We start from the raw sequence: 15282 nt of genomic DNA on the forward strand, positions 1-15282 counted from the left end.
ACAACAACAACAACAACAACAACAAGGCGGTAAACAAGCTCAGACTGAGATCTAAGACTGAACATAGTGGGGCTGACTGCTGAATGAAGAGGCCTAGGACTGAGCTCCGTGGGTGAACTCCACAAACCAGTATGAATTAATGCCAACAAACTGCTGAATCTACCCAGTCAGGTGACGTTACTTACATACTGATATTCAATTTCACTGAAGTGAATCGAATGGAACTGTTTTAAATCTAGGTACCTTGGTTTATACTCCTGGTTTGTGGCTTCGGCTGCTGGACTCAGTAGCATTTCCCTTCAATCCCCTGCCTCCCCTTTGATCAGGCAATTTTTATTTTTTGCAAACTCCCTTCTTGAAAAAATGGATTTTAGCAAACCTCTGCGGCTTTTTGTTTTTCTGCTTCTCTCTCAAGACTTTGCGCCTCTACAGTTTTACAAAGCCTGTGAGAGGGAGGAGGGGCTCTGGGGGGCGGAGGTTGCTGGCTCAGGAGGACCTCGGAATCCTCACCTTTTGGCTGTCTCAAGTACTTGTCTGCCTCAAAGCTTAATATGATGCAATTAATGAACAGCCATCCTCCGCCCTTCCTGCTTGTCTCAAGACAGATGTGCTGACAGGATGGCACCTTCTTTAAAGGAATTCAGTTTTATGGAAGGTGATGGGCACAAAGGCAGAAGGGGCGGCTAAATGTTTTGGTGGGACTCCAGGTCCTTAAAAGTTGTTATTTTCTGCTGCAGAAGACTAGAAACGTTTATAGAAATGGAGAATGGTCTGTCTATACCTGTAGGGGCTAATAATCAAGTTGTTCTTTAATAACATATCATTATATCATTTATGAACTGCTTCCTATAAAGCATCCTGAGGCTTTTAAGATTAAGTTATCTGAACAAAATGCCAGCTGAAACCTGTAAGGCTAGCCATTGGGTATTCAATTAATAAACATGATTCTATCCCTTGGTGCCCTTCCATTATCCTTCCAGTGGAGATTCTGCCACATTTTTTCACATCACATGCTGATAATAAATGTGCGCAGTATAATCAAGTGCATGCAACCTGTTGCTTTTGCACCAAGTTATATATTTCATTTTATACCATAAATGCACCAGCACCAAGTGACACCTGTGTGCTTTCAAAGTCAAAGGACTGGAGCATTATTGCCTTCGTTTAGTCATTTCTAAAGGCCAAACTGGACATGATAGCAACATGGAACTGCTCCAGCCACATGAGAAGAAGGGGGATACTTAAGGGCAAAAAGGACACATGGTGAAGAAATACAGACTGTCCCTCCTGCTTCTCTCCTTGCAATCTTTGTCTCCAAGCTGTAGGTGTGTGGTGGTGTGGGAATGTTAAGGAAGGTAAAGGGACCCATGACCGTTAAGTCGGCGTAGATGACTCTGGGGTTGCAACGCTCATCTTGCTTTATGGGCTGAGGGAGCTGGCGTTTCTACCGCCGACCTTCTGATCAGCAAGCCCTAGGCTCTGTGGTTTAGACGACAGTGCCAGCCGTGTCCCTAGTTAAGGAAGGTAAAGGTAAAGGGACCCCTGACCATTAGGTCCAGTCGCAGACGACTCTGGGGTTGTGGTGCTCATCTCGCTTTATTGGCCAAGGGAGCTTCCGGGTCATGTGGCCAGCATGACTAAGCTGCTTCTGATGAACCAGAGCAGCGCACAGAAACACCATTTACCTTCCCGCTGGAGCGGTACCTATTTATCTACTTGCACTTTGATGTGCTTTCGAACTGCTAGGTTGGCAGGAGCAGGGACTGAGTAACAGGAGCTCACCCCGTCGCGGGGATTCGAACCATCAGCCTTCTGATTGGCAAGTCCTAGGCTCTGTTTATGCACCTTGTACACCTAATGCCCCTTTTGCTGTTAAAAACTTAACCCATTCCCACTCTCACATCATAGCAACAGGTTCATGTTGTTCACAGATATTGATCACTATCACATTTTCTTGGGCCCTGAGGAGCTGGTGCTTCAAAGACTTGAGCAGGCATCCATTTCACTGCAACTTCAAGGAGGCTACTGATGGGCTTGCTTTGTTATTGCAGCAAATGTTTCAAGTGTTTTTATTAAGTAGTAGCAGACCATTTAAGATTCCCTGCCCTTGAACTCCCTCCTTGCTCTTCTCTTTGGTGTTAGTTCTTCCAGTTACAGATTATTTGCGGAAAATGCAAGGCGCATATTCCCTTCTGCAAGTCCTTGTTGCTGGGTGTGAACTAGCTTAATCCTAACTCTGATCTATGTCACACATCACTTCTCACTTCCTTAATATCTGAACTGCAACCATTTACACTCACCTCTGTTTTTCTTTTTAGGACACAAGAAAATTTTGCTAAAGCTGCTGCAAGCCTCTAACAACTGTCCCCAAAGCATTCCTATTGAATTTGACAAGTTTTGTATTTGTTATATATACTTAAGTACTATTATCCTAGTCCTAAATAGGATTTGACAACTTCAGTTAAACTTATTAGGATTGCAGCCCTCATATATTATACCCAGGGTCTTCTGTAGCCAGTTGCTGTACTAACATCCCATTCATATCAAAGGTTTTGGATTAGCATGAGATGCCAAAGAAGAAATTGCGAGTTGCCAAATTCTCTTACAATATGCTCAGTCTCTTGCCCAGCTAAACAATTGTGCCATAACTGTCTGGTACAGTCTGGAGAGTTTACTTTGGATAACTAAGAAAACTCATTTATTTATTTTTTGCTTATGCCAGCCTGGCCTGATGGGATGGAGGAGAGTGGGAATAGTATTTCTGCTGTGAATCATCCTATTCATGTGTTCTGGTTCTTTGTTTTTAATCAGGGTAGAGGCACACTCCAGTGCTGGAGAAGGGGAGCGCACAGCTTTCAATAAAAACAATTATATAACAACAACAACAATTTATTTATACCACACCCATCTGGCTGGGTTTCCCCAGCCACTTTTGGAGTGCCCATCACAAGTTTATGTTTGGTGTCTTCTTTCTTGCTCTGACTGTCATATAAGATTCATTGTTAGGTCACTTATTATTTGCTGTTGTAGGTTCTAATAATGCGATTAATGGAAGTTAAAAAGTAATAATGCATGGAGGTTGGGGGAAAGTGTTGGCCTTTTGTCTCCATGACTGGAAATACCACATTGTTTCAAAGATGTGCTTCCTACATTGTTCTGCATCAGAAAGCCAGATGTTGCCAGCCTACAGCTCCAACCGCCCATGAACACTGACCATGCTTCTTGGGACCGATGGGAGTTGTAGTCCACAAGGCCTAGAAGACACCATGTTTGCTATCCCTGGAGTAGAGGATACTAGTGTAGATGGACTAGTGGTTTGACTCAGTGCAGGGCACCTTCACATGTGTGCCATTTACACCAACTCTTTACTGCAACAAGCACCAGAAGTATCACAGCATGACAGATTGCCATGTAAAAAGTGTGGCAGTTTAATCTGGGAAGGAAATCCTCTAACATTACTTGCTTTCCAGGAAATGGTCTCCTGCCTCATTCAGAGGCAGCAAAAGTGAACTTGGCTTCTTGCTGTGGTGGGGGTGAGAAGGGGGGGGGGTAGGTTTGCTGGTGAAGGAGCAGTTGGCAACCCAGAGAAGTAGGTGACATGGAAACAGGAGAGCCAGGGAGCAAAACAGAGAAAGTGAGACTGTAATTACAGGAAACAGCCAGGATGCTTTAAAGTACTTAACATACCCACAGGGCAATATACTACCAAACCTTCACACATTTCTAGGACCTGGGGGTAGCTTCTTTCTGATGTGCCCTAGGAAAGGGTTTCTCCTTCAAAGACTATTTAGAGGTTAAGTAATATTCATAAAGGCCAGTTTGGGGGAGATTACCCCCACCCCCCACAGGTTTCTGTGTGTCACCTTACTAATGCACAATAAAAATGTTGGCAACCAACTATTCAGTATAGCAGATTTAGGTGAACTTGCAGAGAATGTTGTCATGTGACATCGAAAGGTTATAGGGAGAAAAAAAAGCAGTTGAAAAGAAGCCTGTTTGAAGGAAAGAAATGGAAATGTAAGAGTGTGCAAGAAGTGGGTAGGAGAAAAATGGGTGGGAAATTATATATGAAAGGCTCTTGGTGAACTTTAAACTTTCTATGGGATACAGGGAACGTTATTTTTATTCACAGGTTGTTTGCGTTGGATCAATGTATTTTGCTTTCCAATAATCTACAGCATCTGGATTGCGCTATCATGTGGGCATATATATGGCAGCTTCAAGATGCTGTGATGTCTTTTATGGAACATGGAAGCAAAGGGACCATACAGAAGCATGCAACCAGCACTGTAACTTAGGCTAGACAGCGCAAGCATGTATTTTTTTAAAGAGCGCAGTGGCGTAGAATGCTCAGATAAGATGAAACTGGTGCACTGCCTGTTATTAAAACTGCAACACCACATACAAACACCCACCCACACCAAACCCAAGCGAGAAATATCCAACCACCAAACAATTTCACAGGCTCCAATACTGGAGACTGATCAACTGTGCAGGCAATAGTTTAAACTGAATCCATCATTTATGGTTTGCTTTCTAAAATTTGAAGCTTGCTTTAGTCTTTCAAGCATAGCTGAAGTATCAGAATATTGGTTTATATTTACCAGGGATAATTCCTTTTTCCTTGCAGCAGCTATTTTAAATGGGAGCCAGGAACCAGCCCAAGATGTCTTGTTGTCTGAGGCGAAAGACAAGAGTTCCTGCCCCACTTTCCATGTACAAAAGCCAATGTGACTGGCAGATGAATCTTCCTTGAACCCTAGTGGTGTTCCTCACTGAGGGCAGCAAGTGAGTTTAGAGGGTGCATGGTAGGCCACCTTCTGCACCTAGAGCTGTGGCCTCTAGTGCTTCACCAGCACCCCCCACTCCATCCTCTGCCACTCCTCTCACTTGGCCTATAATGTAAGGACAAATCTTGGAAGGAGCTAATCAGTAGTCCCAGAGGAAAGGTAGCAGGCATTGTGGCATCAGCATTCTCTTGGCTATACATTTGAGCAGGAGAATCAGTTTAATCTACCTACAAACCAATGGCAGGCATTTGAGCAAAACTGCAATACCTCCCAGCACATGATCGTTAAGAATTGCTGGGAAGCTAGGCACAACACCACCTGTTTCCTTAAGATTATATATTTGATCACTTGTAGCTGTACAAAACCTAAAGGCAAGAATCTTTTGAAGTGGGTATTAAAGGGCATAATTGATTAAATTTGCAAAGTACCAAGATCAGGTAAGTTTCAGGGAAGCTACCACACACTGTCAGAAAGTTTCTCTTCTCTGCTGTTTGCCATACAGTGAAAAATCTACAGGCTTAGCTCATAAATATTTCCCTTCACAGCTAAAAAAAAGCTTTGGGGTGGGGGAGGTGGTCATGTGCACTGGAAGATGTTCAAATAAGATGTATTTACAGCGGTAGCAACCTAAGGCCCGTGGGCCGGATGTGGCCCAATCGCCTTCACAATCCGGCCCACGGATGATCCAGGAACCAGCGTGATTTACATGAGTAGAATGTGTGCTTTTATTTAAAATGCATCTCTGGGTTATTTGTGGGGCATAGGAATTCGTTCATTTCCCCCCCCCCCCCCCAAAAAAAAATAGTCCGGCCCACCACATGGTCTGAGGGATAGTGGACAGGCCCACGGCTGAAAAAGGTTGCTGATCCCTGATGTATTTACCAGTCCAGTCAGTCTTTGCACATAGAACTGACCATGTGTCATCTTTTGCCTCAGGCAGTCCAATGTCTTGGAATGGATTTGCCCTTGCCCCTGCATCATGGCCCCAATTCAAATCGCTCTCTAGTGGCTTCCAGTCATGGAACTCCCACATGACCCCTAAGGTTGAAGAGCAGAGAGCAGGTAACCTGGAGGGTTAGCCCAGCACTGACTGAAGCCTATTAGGGGATGAAATACTCTTGTAAACATATCATAGACAAGGCCCTTTGGAAATGATGATCTCGCAATTAAAGTTGCCACATTCGGTTTCTGAAGTGTGTGTTCCAGCAAGGCTGGTCTGCCTCTTGTGCCCTCCGGCAATAGTGGTGGTGGTGGAAGAAAGAACCTCAGAGTTTCTGGAAAGAGTCCTTAGTACATGTGGATGTTGGCAAAGAAACGTATTTAAGAGTAGGGAATGGAAGGAATAGTCACTTGTGTTCTTCATCCTCTTAATTAATGAAAGAATGATCTTGCACAACTTGGAATTTAAAAAGTTTATATTATTATTATTATTATTATTATTATTATTATTATTATTATTATTATTATTATTATTATTATAAAAAGTATTTATCACAACTGATGCCCCTGCAGATTTGAGCAACACCATAGAAAGGATGCAAAGGGTTGTGTTTTTTTAGGAATTAAAACAAGACTTGCATATGGAATAATGAGAGAGAGAATAAATGCATAACAATAAATCACATTTTGGGGGGAAATACATTGCAATGCCCAATATTTCAACTATGAAAAAAGAACCCTATGCATTAATAAAAATTATACAGTTATCTTTTCAAAAATGTTCTCAACTTTTAATTAAAGAAAGGGATGGTAGGGGAACACACACACACACCAATCTCAACACTAATCACAATAATGTACAGAACAGAATATTTTCAAAAGATCCCACTTGTAGTTACTGTTTTTTGCTGTTGATGACGGAGTCACTGTCAATATAATTTGTCCAATATGTGTTTAATGGTGTGGTTTCCTAAAAAGCAACAATGTACAGTTCAGCTGTATATTGATAAATATACGCCATACGGTATAATCAATTTAACAACCAATAAAATAGCATATGTGCATGAACAGTAATACAAGCTTGAGCAACAGCTGTTTCACAATGCCAACAATTGTGGTACTGATCCTCTATATAAATGGCTAGAAAAAGCATGTTGTACTTCACACAAAAAAAATTTTTACCTCTGAGATAAGAGGCCTAATTGACTTGTACTGCAAAAAATATACACACGCAAACAATTAGATTAATTCAAAATGTCTGGCAGGTACTGCAAATTGGGTCTGCACAGAATTATAGTAACATTGAGAAGAGGTGTATGAAAACTGGGTTTTTTATTTTACAGAATGCCCATTCACATTAAAGACCCATTGTTTCCTTTTTAATAAGGTTTCTTTTAGATGAACCTGATAAACCAGGTTCTGTGAACTACTGTATTGACCTCATAATAAGTAACGGACTTGATAAACGAAAGGAATAAAGAAGTATGAACCTACCACAACTTGAGCATAGAGAGCAACATCTCCCAGAGTTAAAGGCACAGTAACCATTTCATGCTGGGCAAAGGTAGAGATGTCCTGAGTTTCAACTCTCTCAGGGAAACTGAAAATAACATTGTTAGAAATTACAACTTCATTTAAGTTGTGATATCCATCTACCAGGTAAAAGACTGAATGGACACAAGCCTTTACAGGTTAAGTGTACTCACATTTCAAGAACACTTCTATCTTTATGTTGCTTCAACATCTTTTTGTTTTCCTTCGAAATTCTTAATATTTTGGTGGAGTCCTTGCAATGCATTTCCTGCAGGTTTCTACTTACTAAAGATGGAACCAAGTTTTCCTCTATTAACCTGTTGCTCTGATTCGTTCCAGATCGTTGATGGAAATTTGGATACAAATAATTCATCTTGAGACAATGAAAACAACATTAGTATAATGCAAGGCTTTTAAAAATGTCATTTTGAAGCAATTAAAATGATTAAAAATGAGTCTAACATGAAATCTAACAATCCTATTTACTAAATTCAAAACCCAAACCTACTGCTATTTGAACCTTAGCAGAGGAGAATTGTGGATCCTTCTAACTTAATACAGTTGACCACACACAACCTCCAAAGTGTCAGGTCGGAGGTGTGTGTGTGTTATGAAGGATCGGGATGGCTCCCATTATAATTTTGTAGTAGTAATTAATACACCCATCTCTCAGGCATCCCCCCCCCCGGTTCTCTTCCAAGATTCATCTACTGGTAGTGAAAACTCTTACTTTTGTCAGCTGTGCCCTGCTGCTTCTATTGCTGACCAATCTCAAATGGGGCCAGCCTATCCTTGAGGCAGACTGAGGAGGCATCTGCCTCAGGTGGCAGAATCCAGGGGATGCCGCTCTCGGACGTGCCGCACTGCTGCCAGAGAGGCAAGGAGAATCAGCTGCAGCAGCATCCAGGTTCTGGCAAGATTGCTGTGGCATTTTTCAGGGGTCTCGCAAAACAGACCCAGAAGCTACAGCTGTGCCCATGTAAGCAAGGCTTTGGCAGGGGAGGCAAGTGGGGGGCAGGCAGCACGTGGTGCACGTTCAGAGCAACACCTTCCCATTTCGCCTCAGGCGGCAAAACACCATTTGTGTCTTTCCTGCTAAAATACACGAGCAAGCATGGCTCCTGGCATTCTCCACCTTACTTAGTTAGAACTAGGATCTTTCCTATCGAGCACATATTTCCTGCAGTAAACTGAGGTGTCTTATTTTCCTAAATACAGAGTTTCCATGTGGTTATATCCCGGGTAAAGTATGCTCTTTGAAGAGTGGTTCAGTGCTGAGTTCAACCTCTGCTGGCACGTTTAAGTGCTAAATGCTATTAACACACTTGGGGGAATTATTTATTAAAACTCCACAGGTAAATCAAGTTTACTTTAGTGTTACAACCTTTATCAAGTTACAGGTAGGTAGCCATGTTGGTCTGCCATAGTCAAAACAAAATAAAATAAAAAAATCCTTCCAGTAGCACCTTAGAGACCAACTAAGTTTGTATGTGCAAGTTTGTTGGTGAGGTTGATGGACTTCCATCAAGTTTCTTGGTGAGGTTGATGAAGTGTGCATGCACACGAAAGCTCATACCAAGAACAAACTTAGTTGGTCTCTAAGGTGCTATTGGAATGATTTTTTGTTTTGTTTTGTTTTAACCTTTATGAAGTATCAAGTGGCATAAACAAAGAAAGGGGCCTAATTCATATCAAAGGCATATTGAGTTATGTTTGCCTGTATAGAACGCAACATATATATGTAGCTGATTGTTGTGATTACTAACCAGATCATGCACACTTTGCTGTGTTCTGACATCTGTAAACTGTCCATTTTGTTCTAGGAGCCTAGATAGCACCAAACAAAAAACAAATCAAGAAAAGAAACATGGCAAAGTTGACCAATATAGTAAGACAAAAACCAAAAAAGGTAATTCAAAATCAATGGAAGTGTTTTAATGAATATCTAAGTAAACAAGGATCAAGTGAGAGGTTTTGGTTGTGTTTAGGGTAGTGTGTTTAAAGTTGATTTATGGTAATATCAAAATAATGTATGGTGTTGTAGGAAAGGATGGTATAAAATGTTTACATAACTACAGGTAGTGAAATGCAGCGTTGGCAGTCAACTATTGTAATTTTAAAAGTAAATTTTCTTTTTCTTCTCTTTTAAAATCTCTTTTCTTTCCTTTTTTCCTTCTTTCTTTCATATTGTGTAAATTAGATTGTTTATGTAAATTTGTAATACACACACACACATGGAATAAATAAATAAAAAAAGAAAGAAAAGAAACATGGATTATAGATTCTTAAAAACAGAGCAGGTATTGTCCTAGCTGCTTTTAGTTCCCACCCACAATCTACTTGATTTAGTGGCAATGTATTATAGTTGTTAAGTGTGCATGAAAGCAAGGAAGTCAATTGTTGCCCTGGGGCACAGTCGAGTTACACATTTTGCCCCCAAAGGATCTCATTAGAGTTTGATCCTTCCACAACTGATCGTAAGAATGTTTCTTGGCACCATTTTTTTTTTTTTTTGGACACGTGTGGCTAATACAATGCAGGAAGAGTCATTTTTAATTTGAACAATAGCCTGTCGGTACCTTCTTGTTCCTGTGAACTGATGTGGGCTTCAATATACGTATCACTAGCCACCACCCACCATTTTTGCAATAAGGAGGCTATCCTCCTTGGGTGTGGCCAGCACACCAAGACAGCCAGTCAGCAAAATATATTTGCTAAAAAACACTGAGCATCACAAAAATGAAACAGGTTGAAATTCATTTTAGTGTAGGTGATCCCCAGCTCACTGGACCCCACATGTTGTGCAATGGATTTTTGTCTAATCCGTTGAGCTGCTAAAAGGAAATGTATAAACATTCATTCTATGTATTATACACAATCCCACCCGTTAGCAAGTTGCCAATACTCTCCCTACTATTCAAAAAGGAAACTGTCCAAAGAAACTCTTTGAGAGATCTACTATTATGAGAATGTATCGGGCCTCTTCCAGGGCAAGGGAGGAAGGGCTTTATTTATTTAGCAAAGAAGCAAGCAAATGGGCAAACTCTTTGCTGCCCAGGCAGGACATTCCTCAGCAGCTGTGCAGCCAGAAAACCTCAGCAACAGAAGGAGCAAGGATAGAGAACTATGGTTTTTGGTTTGGCTACCAAGTCCAGCCAAAGATGGTCAGCTACTGTAAATTTGTTATTTCATTGCTTACTTCCACTGAATGAACATTACTTTAGATATTTATTAAGGTTGCAAGCTGTGACCATAACAGTCTTCACCATCATTTCAGGAAAACAGATTATGAATTCTTAGGGTGATTGTTGCTAGACTCTGTTGCTAATGCCTCACCCTAACTCTTCTGAAAAAAAGATTTATAGCCTCTAAAAAATCTGTTATTCATTGCCTATAGATTTTAAAGCCTTTTTTTTGAAAGATTTTAATGCAACAACTGTTTGAATAGACAGCACTGTTTTTTATAATTAAGTCAACTCTGACTAGGTTTATTCTGAAATAAGTTTTGATGAGTTCACTTATGGGATTTAGTTGCATGAAATCACAACTGCTTTTTACCAGGATCCTTAAATGGCTTCTTTTAGCTTTGGCAAAACTACAATAGGCTTTGCCAGCATGGTAGCTTAAGCACAGGGTCATAAAAGCCATTTATAAACTGGCATACTAAACAACAACAGCATGCACAAATTGCCTCTATGTTGTGCAAAGTTATTACCAAACTCACCTCCTGGATAGTGCCATGTTAAGAAGAGAAAAATAATGCATATGATGCAATGAATGAAGTTGCTGTTCATATTTCCCATTTTGTTTGCATGTTTTCTTCTGTCAGTAATAATAAAAAGCATGTTAGTGCTTATACAATAGCCTATCTAAGCTTCCCTTTTAAGGTGCAAAGGGATCGCACACTGCTGAACTCACAAACATGAAGGAAGGAAAATATCTAATAAATATATCATCTCCTAGCATGTAATCACATCCCGACAATCTGCACATTCATTTTTTGGAGCCTCAGCCTTACTTAATGGACAAAATATGGAATGCATGAGAATTGTCTCTGTGAAGCAGTTTCCAGAGTTTGCCAGTTCCAATGGAATTATGAACTATAGTGTGACATAAAACAGGGAAGGAAGGAGAGAAATGCAGTGTGCAAAGGGGGAAGAAGAGAGCATGTGAGCCCACTGATCCTTCTGGGCTTGTTCACTTGGTGCTACATGCTTTGGTGAATGAGCTTTGAAGGCTCTGTTCCATCTCAATCAGCTCAGGGATAAGCAGAGGAGAGGAATGCTAAAAGTATTTACAAATGTTGGAATGGGAATATCATTCTGCCGACAGAAAGTGACACTGTGGTTGCAGCCTGCTTCAGTACTACTGAGATGTTATGTCCTGGAGGGATGACCTGCATGGAGACCTTGAAGTTTTGAGGAGGGTGAGTTTGCAGCTTTTAGAAAGAAAGCGGGGGAAGTCACAGGGTTGTATGCAGAGCTGCCTCAGCAGAGTTCTGCTTACACATCAAGACTTCCCCTTCCTCTGCTCCCCCTGTGTGCTCCCAAAATCTGGAGGGTTCTCCAACCTAATGGAGAAGATTTTGAGGGCATGTGTGGGGCTGGGGTGGAGAGAGGAAGGGAAAGTCCCATTGCACAAGTGGAAGTCTCTTGCATGAGCGGAACAGCGGCATTTGACACAACCCATAGTGAGCATTGGACAGTGTTCTCAAAGCAACCAACGTGAGTCTTGACCAAACTGCGGGAAGACAGGAGTGCCTGGTGTGCTCTGGTCCATGAGGTCATGAAGAGTCGGACACAACTAAACGACTAAAGAACAACATAGTGAGCATAGAAGCAGGCATACAACTTAGAGCTGCATTCATGGGCAAAGTCCAATTCTATCTACAGATATATGTGCTCTACAACCGTATGTATAAAGCCACCAATGCCAGCAGGACTACTCCAGAATAAATTGTTTGTAGATCATTCATGGCTTGGCTCCTTCATCTCATCCTTATTTGTATTGCAAGCTTTTCTCAGGAAACTTTCTTTAGCCAGGAACTCTGTGCAGATAAACATCACCTCCTTGAGGCAATGGAAATGGATAAAATGAAGAGTACTTTCTTTTATCCCCAGTGTAAATTGTGGGATCTGGGAAGTTTTGAGATGCTTAATTGCATTTCTCTTTCTTGCCCGCCCTCCCCAGCCAATTCCTCTGTTTAACATCTAGCCTGATGAAGCACTTGGGATAACTTCAAAGTTTGGTCTACAGAGATACTGGCCAAGTCTAGATTATGGAATATGCTTAAAGCATATCACAATTCCAACTAACTAGGAAGCAAAAGGTAAACCACCATTTTTCAGCCTTGGTTCTCATCTGCAATATGGTGATTATAAATACTGGTCTACCTCTCAGGGCAGTTTTGTAAGGAATGCTAAGATAATGTACATGATGTGTTTTGAACATTCTCAAGTGCTATTTAATTATATGCTAAACAATGTTCTTGTTAAAGCAATACCACTACAAAGGGCCTAAGATAACTTCCTATTCAAAACTTATTTAAGGCTGCAGTTGTAACGCCAGTAACCTGGGAGCAAGAAACATTGAATTCAATGGGACTGAGTAGACATGGTTAAAATGGCACTGTAAGATGTCAGTGGCATATTAACAGAACAGGGTTTGGCTGAAGTAGGTCCTTTTCAAAACTTCAGACCTCCATTGAACACTTTCATTCATTCAGTGGCACCCACCAAGTGTGACAGTGTGCAAGATAGACAATGTATTTTACCATACTTCACATTTTTATTGACCTGAATAGCAAAATACCGGTAATAAAGACAGGTATGTCATATGTATCTTACTTTAAAATGCAATAGTTTTCTACCCTCTACCAAAAAAAATCAGAAATCTTATTCTGTCCTTGTATGATTAAAAGACCCACTTTGTCAGTCCATTCGAATTTCAACTACCGGTATTTAAAGAGGAAGAACTGTTCTCTCTCACTGTGTAAAATCCAATTAATCCATTAATGCAGAAATCACTGCAATACTTTGGAGTTGGTATGAAGGAACAATATCAATCTATTATTGTGACTCACATTCTTATATAACAATACATATGATGCTTGATTCTTATTCCTTGGGAAACATTGTGGTTTGAAATAATCTAAATGATGAAACAGTAATAATATAAAAGGGTTTCAAAAGAAAGACCTACAAGAAAAGGTAATCAATGTAAGCCAAGGTTTATAGTCCTAAATGGGAGGCAGCCCCAAACCTGCTCTCTATCTACATAACTGATTAGGAAGCCTGATTATACCTTTAGGAGGAGGCTGAGTATCCTGGAGGAAAATGCAAAAGGGGAACCTTTTGAAAGAAAGGCAATGTTGACCCAGACTTGGAAACACCCCTGGCATGGTTAAGGAGCAAACCTCCCAAAAATTAACTGATTCCCCTCACCTCTCTTTACAATGAAGGGTGCATGGACAATTAGGCAAACTAAATAGTATCAATGCCTGCGTCCCTAGTTTTGCTGCTGTTGAAATAAAGTCCCACCAAAATCAATTGTAGTGCAAAGGGCTTTGTTTGCTTCTTGGTATCAGACTCATGATTTTAGGGGTTGGGGGTTGGGAGAGTAAATGGCACTATGTTGAGTGCCAAACATTTATCATTTAATAACCTCACAGGCTGGGCTGATAAAAGCAGCAATCTTGGAGAGTCAGAACGGTTGAGTTGGATGAGCTCCAGATAAGAGAGTGAAACCCACCACTCCCCCTTGACTTTGTAGTTCTCTAATCATCCTATGTAAAGGAGACTTGTGAATCTTCCTAGCAGGAAGCAGCTGAAGGCACAGTAGCCTAGCCCCATTGTGAGAGCTCTTTTAACCCAGCTCATCGCTATTATCATAATAAAGACTTCCCTTTTCCCTCCTTTGGGCCTCAGCTTGAGCTTGACTCTTCGGAAATTCTCCTCCATACTGTAACACTCTGGCTTCTCCAGACAGAGAATAAATAGGACTGCCCCCACTAACCCGTGTCCCCCCCACCTCAAAACAACAACAACAACGACTATTACTACAAGGCTCCCATCTTCCTCTGAAGACAGAGGTGGGATGGGGCAAGCCTGATAAAGATTACAGGAAAGAACTCACCACCTGCTGAGTCCTAGATGGCTCTCCAAGTCTTTTCTGCACTTCAGAAAGCCAAGAAAGCAGCAACTGTGGGAGGGAAATTGGGAGGGAAACCCACCTGTAAGCAAGGGGAAAACACACACCTACCCCCACCTCAAAAAAAGAGGTTGCAAAGGCAACCATATGATCCATTTTTCTTTTCTGTTTTTGCTCTGTGACAAATTAACACAGTTGCCTCTTCGGTTCTGTCAACGGTTTTTTTAAATTATTATTATTAAAAATCCATTAAAGTATATGAAGATGTAAGAAAGATAAACTGTTAGCCAAGGCAGTACATGAACGTAATTACTCTTGCGGAATAAAACAGTAAATCACCTGACTTCTGGCAGCATTCAAGAATATTTGAAGCAGTCTATTCAATAATTAGGGACGTGGGTGGCTCTGTGGGTTAAACCACAGAGTCTAGGGTTTGCTGATCAGAAGGTTGGCGGTTCGAATCCCCATGACGGGGCAAGCTCCCTTTGCTCAGTCCCAGCTCCTGTCCACCTAGCAGTTCAAAAGCACGTCAAAGTGCAAGTAGATAAATAGGTACCGCTCTGGTGGAAAGGTAAACGGCATTTCCATGCGTTGCTCTGGTTTGCCAGAAGCGACTTTGTCATGCTGGCCACATAACCCGGAAGCTGTACGCCGGATCCCTCGGCCCTTAAAGCGAGATGAGCGCCGCAACCCCAGAGTCGGACACAGCTGGACCTAATGGTCAGGGGTCCCTTTACCTTACCCTTTATTCAATAATTACTGGTGAATGCTTTTCTGCAGTAAACCAATAGAGGGCACCCATGGAAACAAGACATTTTAATGTTGGCCAACCTTGAGTTCATTGATAAGGCAGTTTTTCTTATTGAGTTGT

At 41.3% G+C, this 15282-nt stretch overlaps 1 protein-coding gene across 4 annotated transcripts in view; it reads right to left on the minus strand.

Annotated features, from left to right (window-relative positions):
* Positions 1-6328: 6328 nt before the first annotated feature.
* The window catches only part of LOC117043923, a 51357-nt gene continuing 42403 nt past the window's right edge, over positions 6329-15282 (minus strand). For 3 of the 4 annotated variants that reach the window (XM_033144155.1, XM_033144154.1, XM_033144152.1), the window contains 6 exons: positions 14397-14462; positions 10987-11084; positions 9029-9089; positions 7436-7635; positions 7224-7329; positions 6329-6699 (listed from right to left, as the gene is read on the minus strand). In XM_033144155.1, coding sequence (XP_033000046.1) covers positions 6625-6699; positions 7224-7329; positions 7436-7635; positions 9029-9089; positions 10987-11084; positions 14397-14462 — 606 coding nt within the window. In that variant the 3' untranslated portion in view covers positions 6329-6624. The remainder of the gene's footprint in view (positions 6700-7223; positions 7330-7435; positions 7636-9028; positions 9090-10986; positions 11085-14396; positions 14463-15282) is intronic. The other variant, XM_033144153.1, reaches the window with a different exon arrangement.

Source organism: Lacerta agilis, chromosome 3 (assembly GCF_009819535.1).
Source record: "Lacerta agilis isolate rLacAgi1 chromosome 3, rLacAgi1.pri, whole genome shotgun sequence".
In the NCBI taxonomy this organism is placed as follows: domain Eukaryota; kingdom Metazoa; phylum Chordata; class Lepidosauria; order Squamata; family Lacertidae; genus Lacerta; species Lacerta agilis.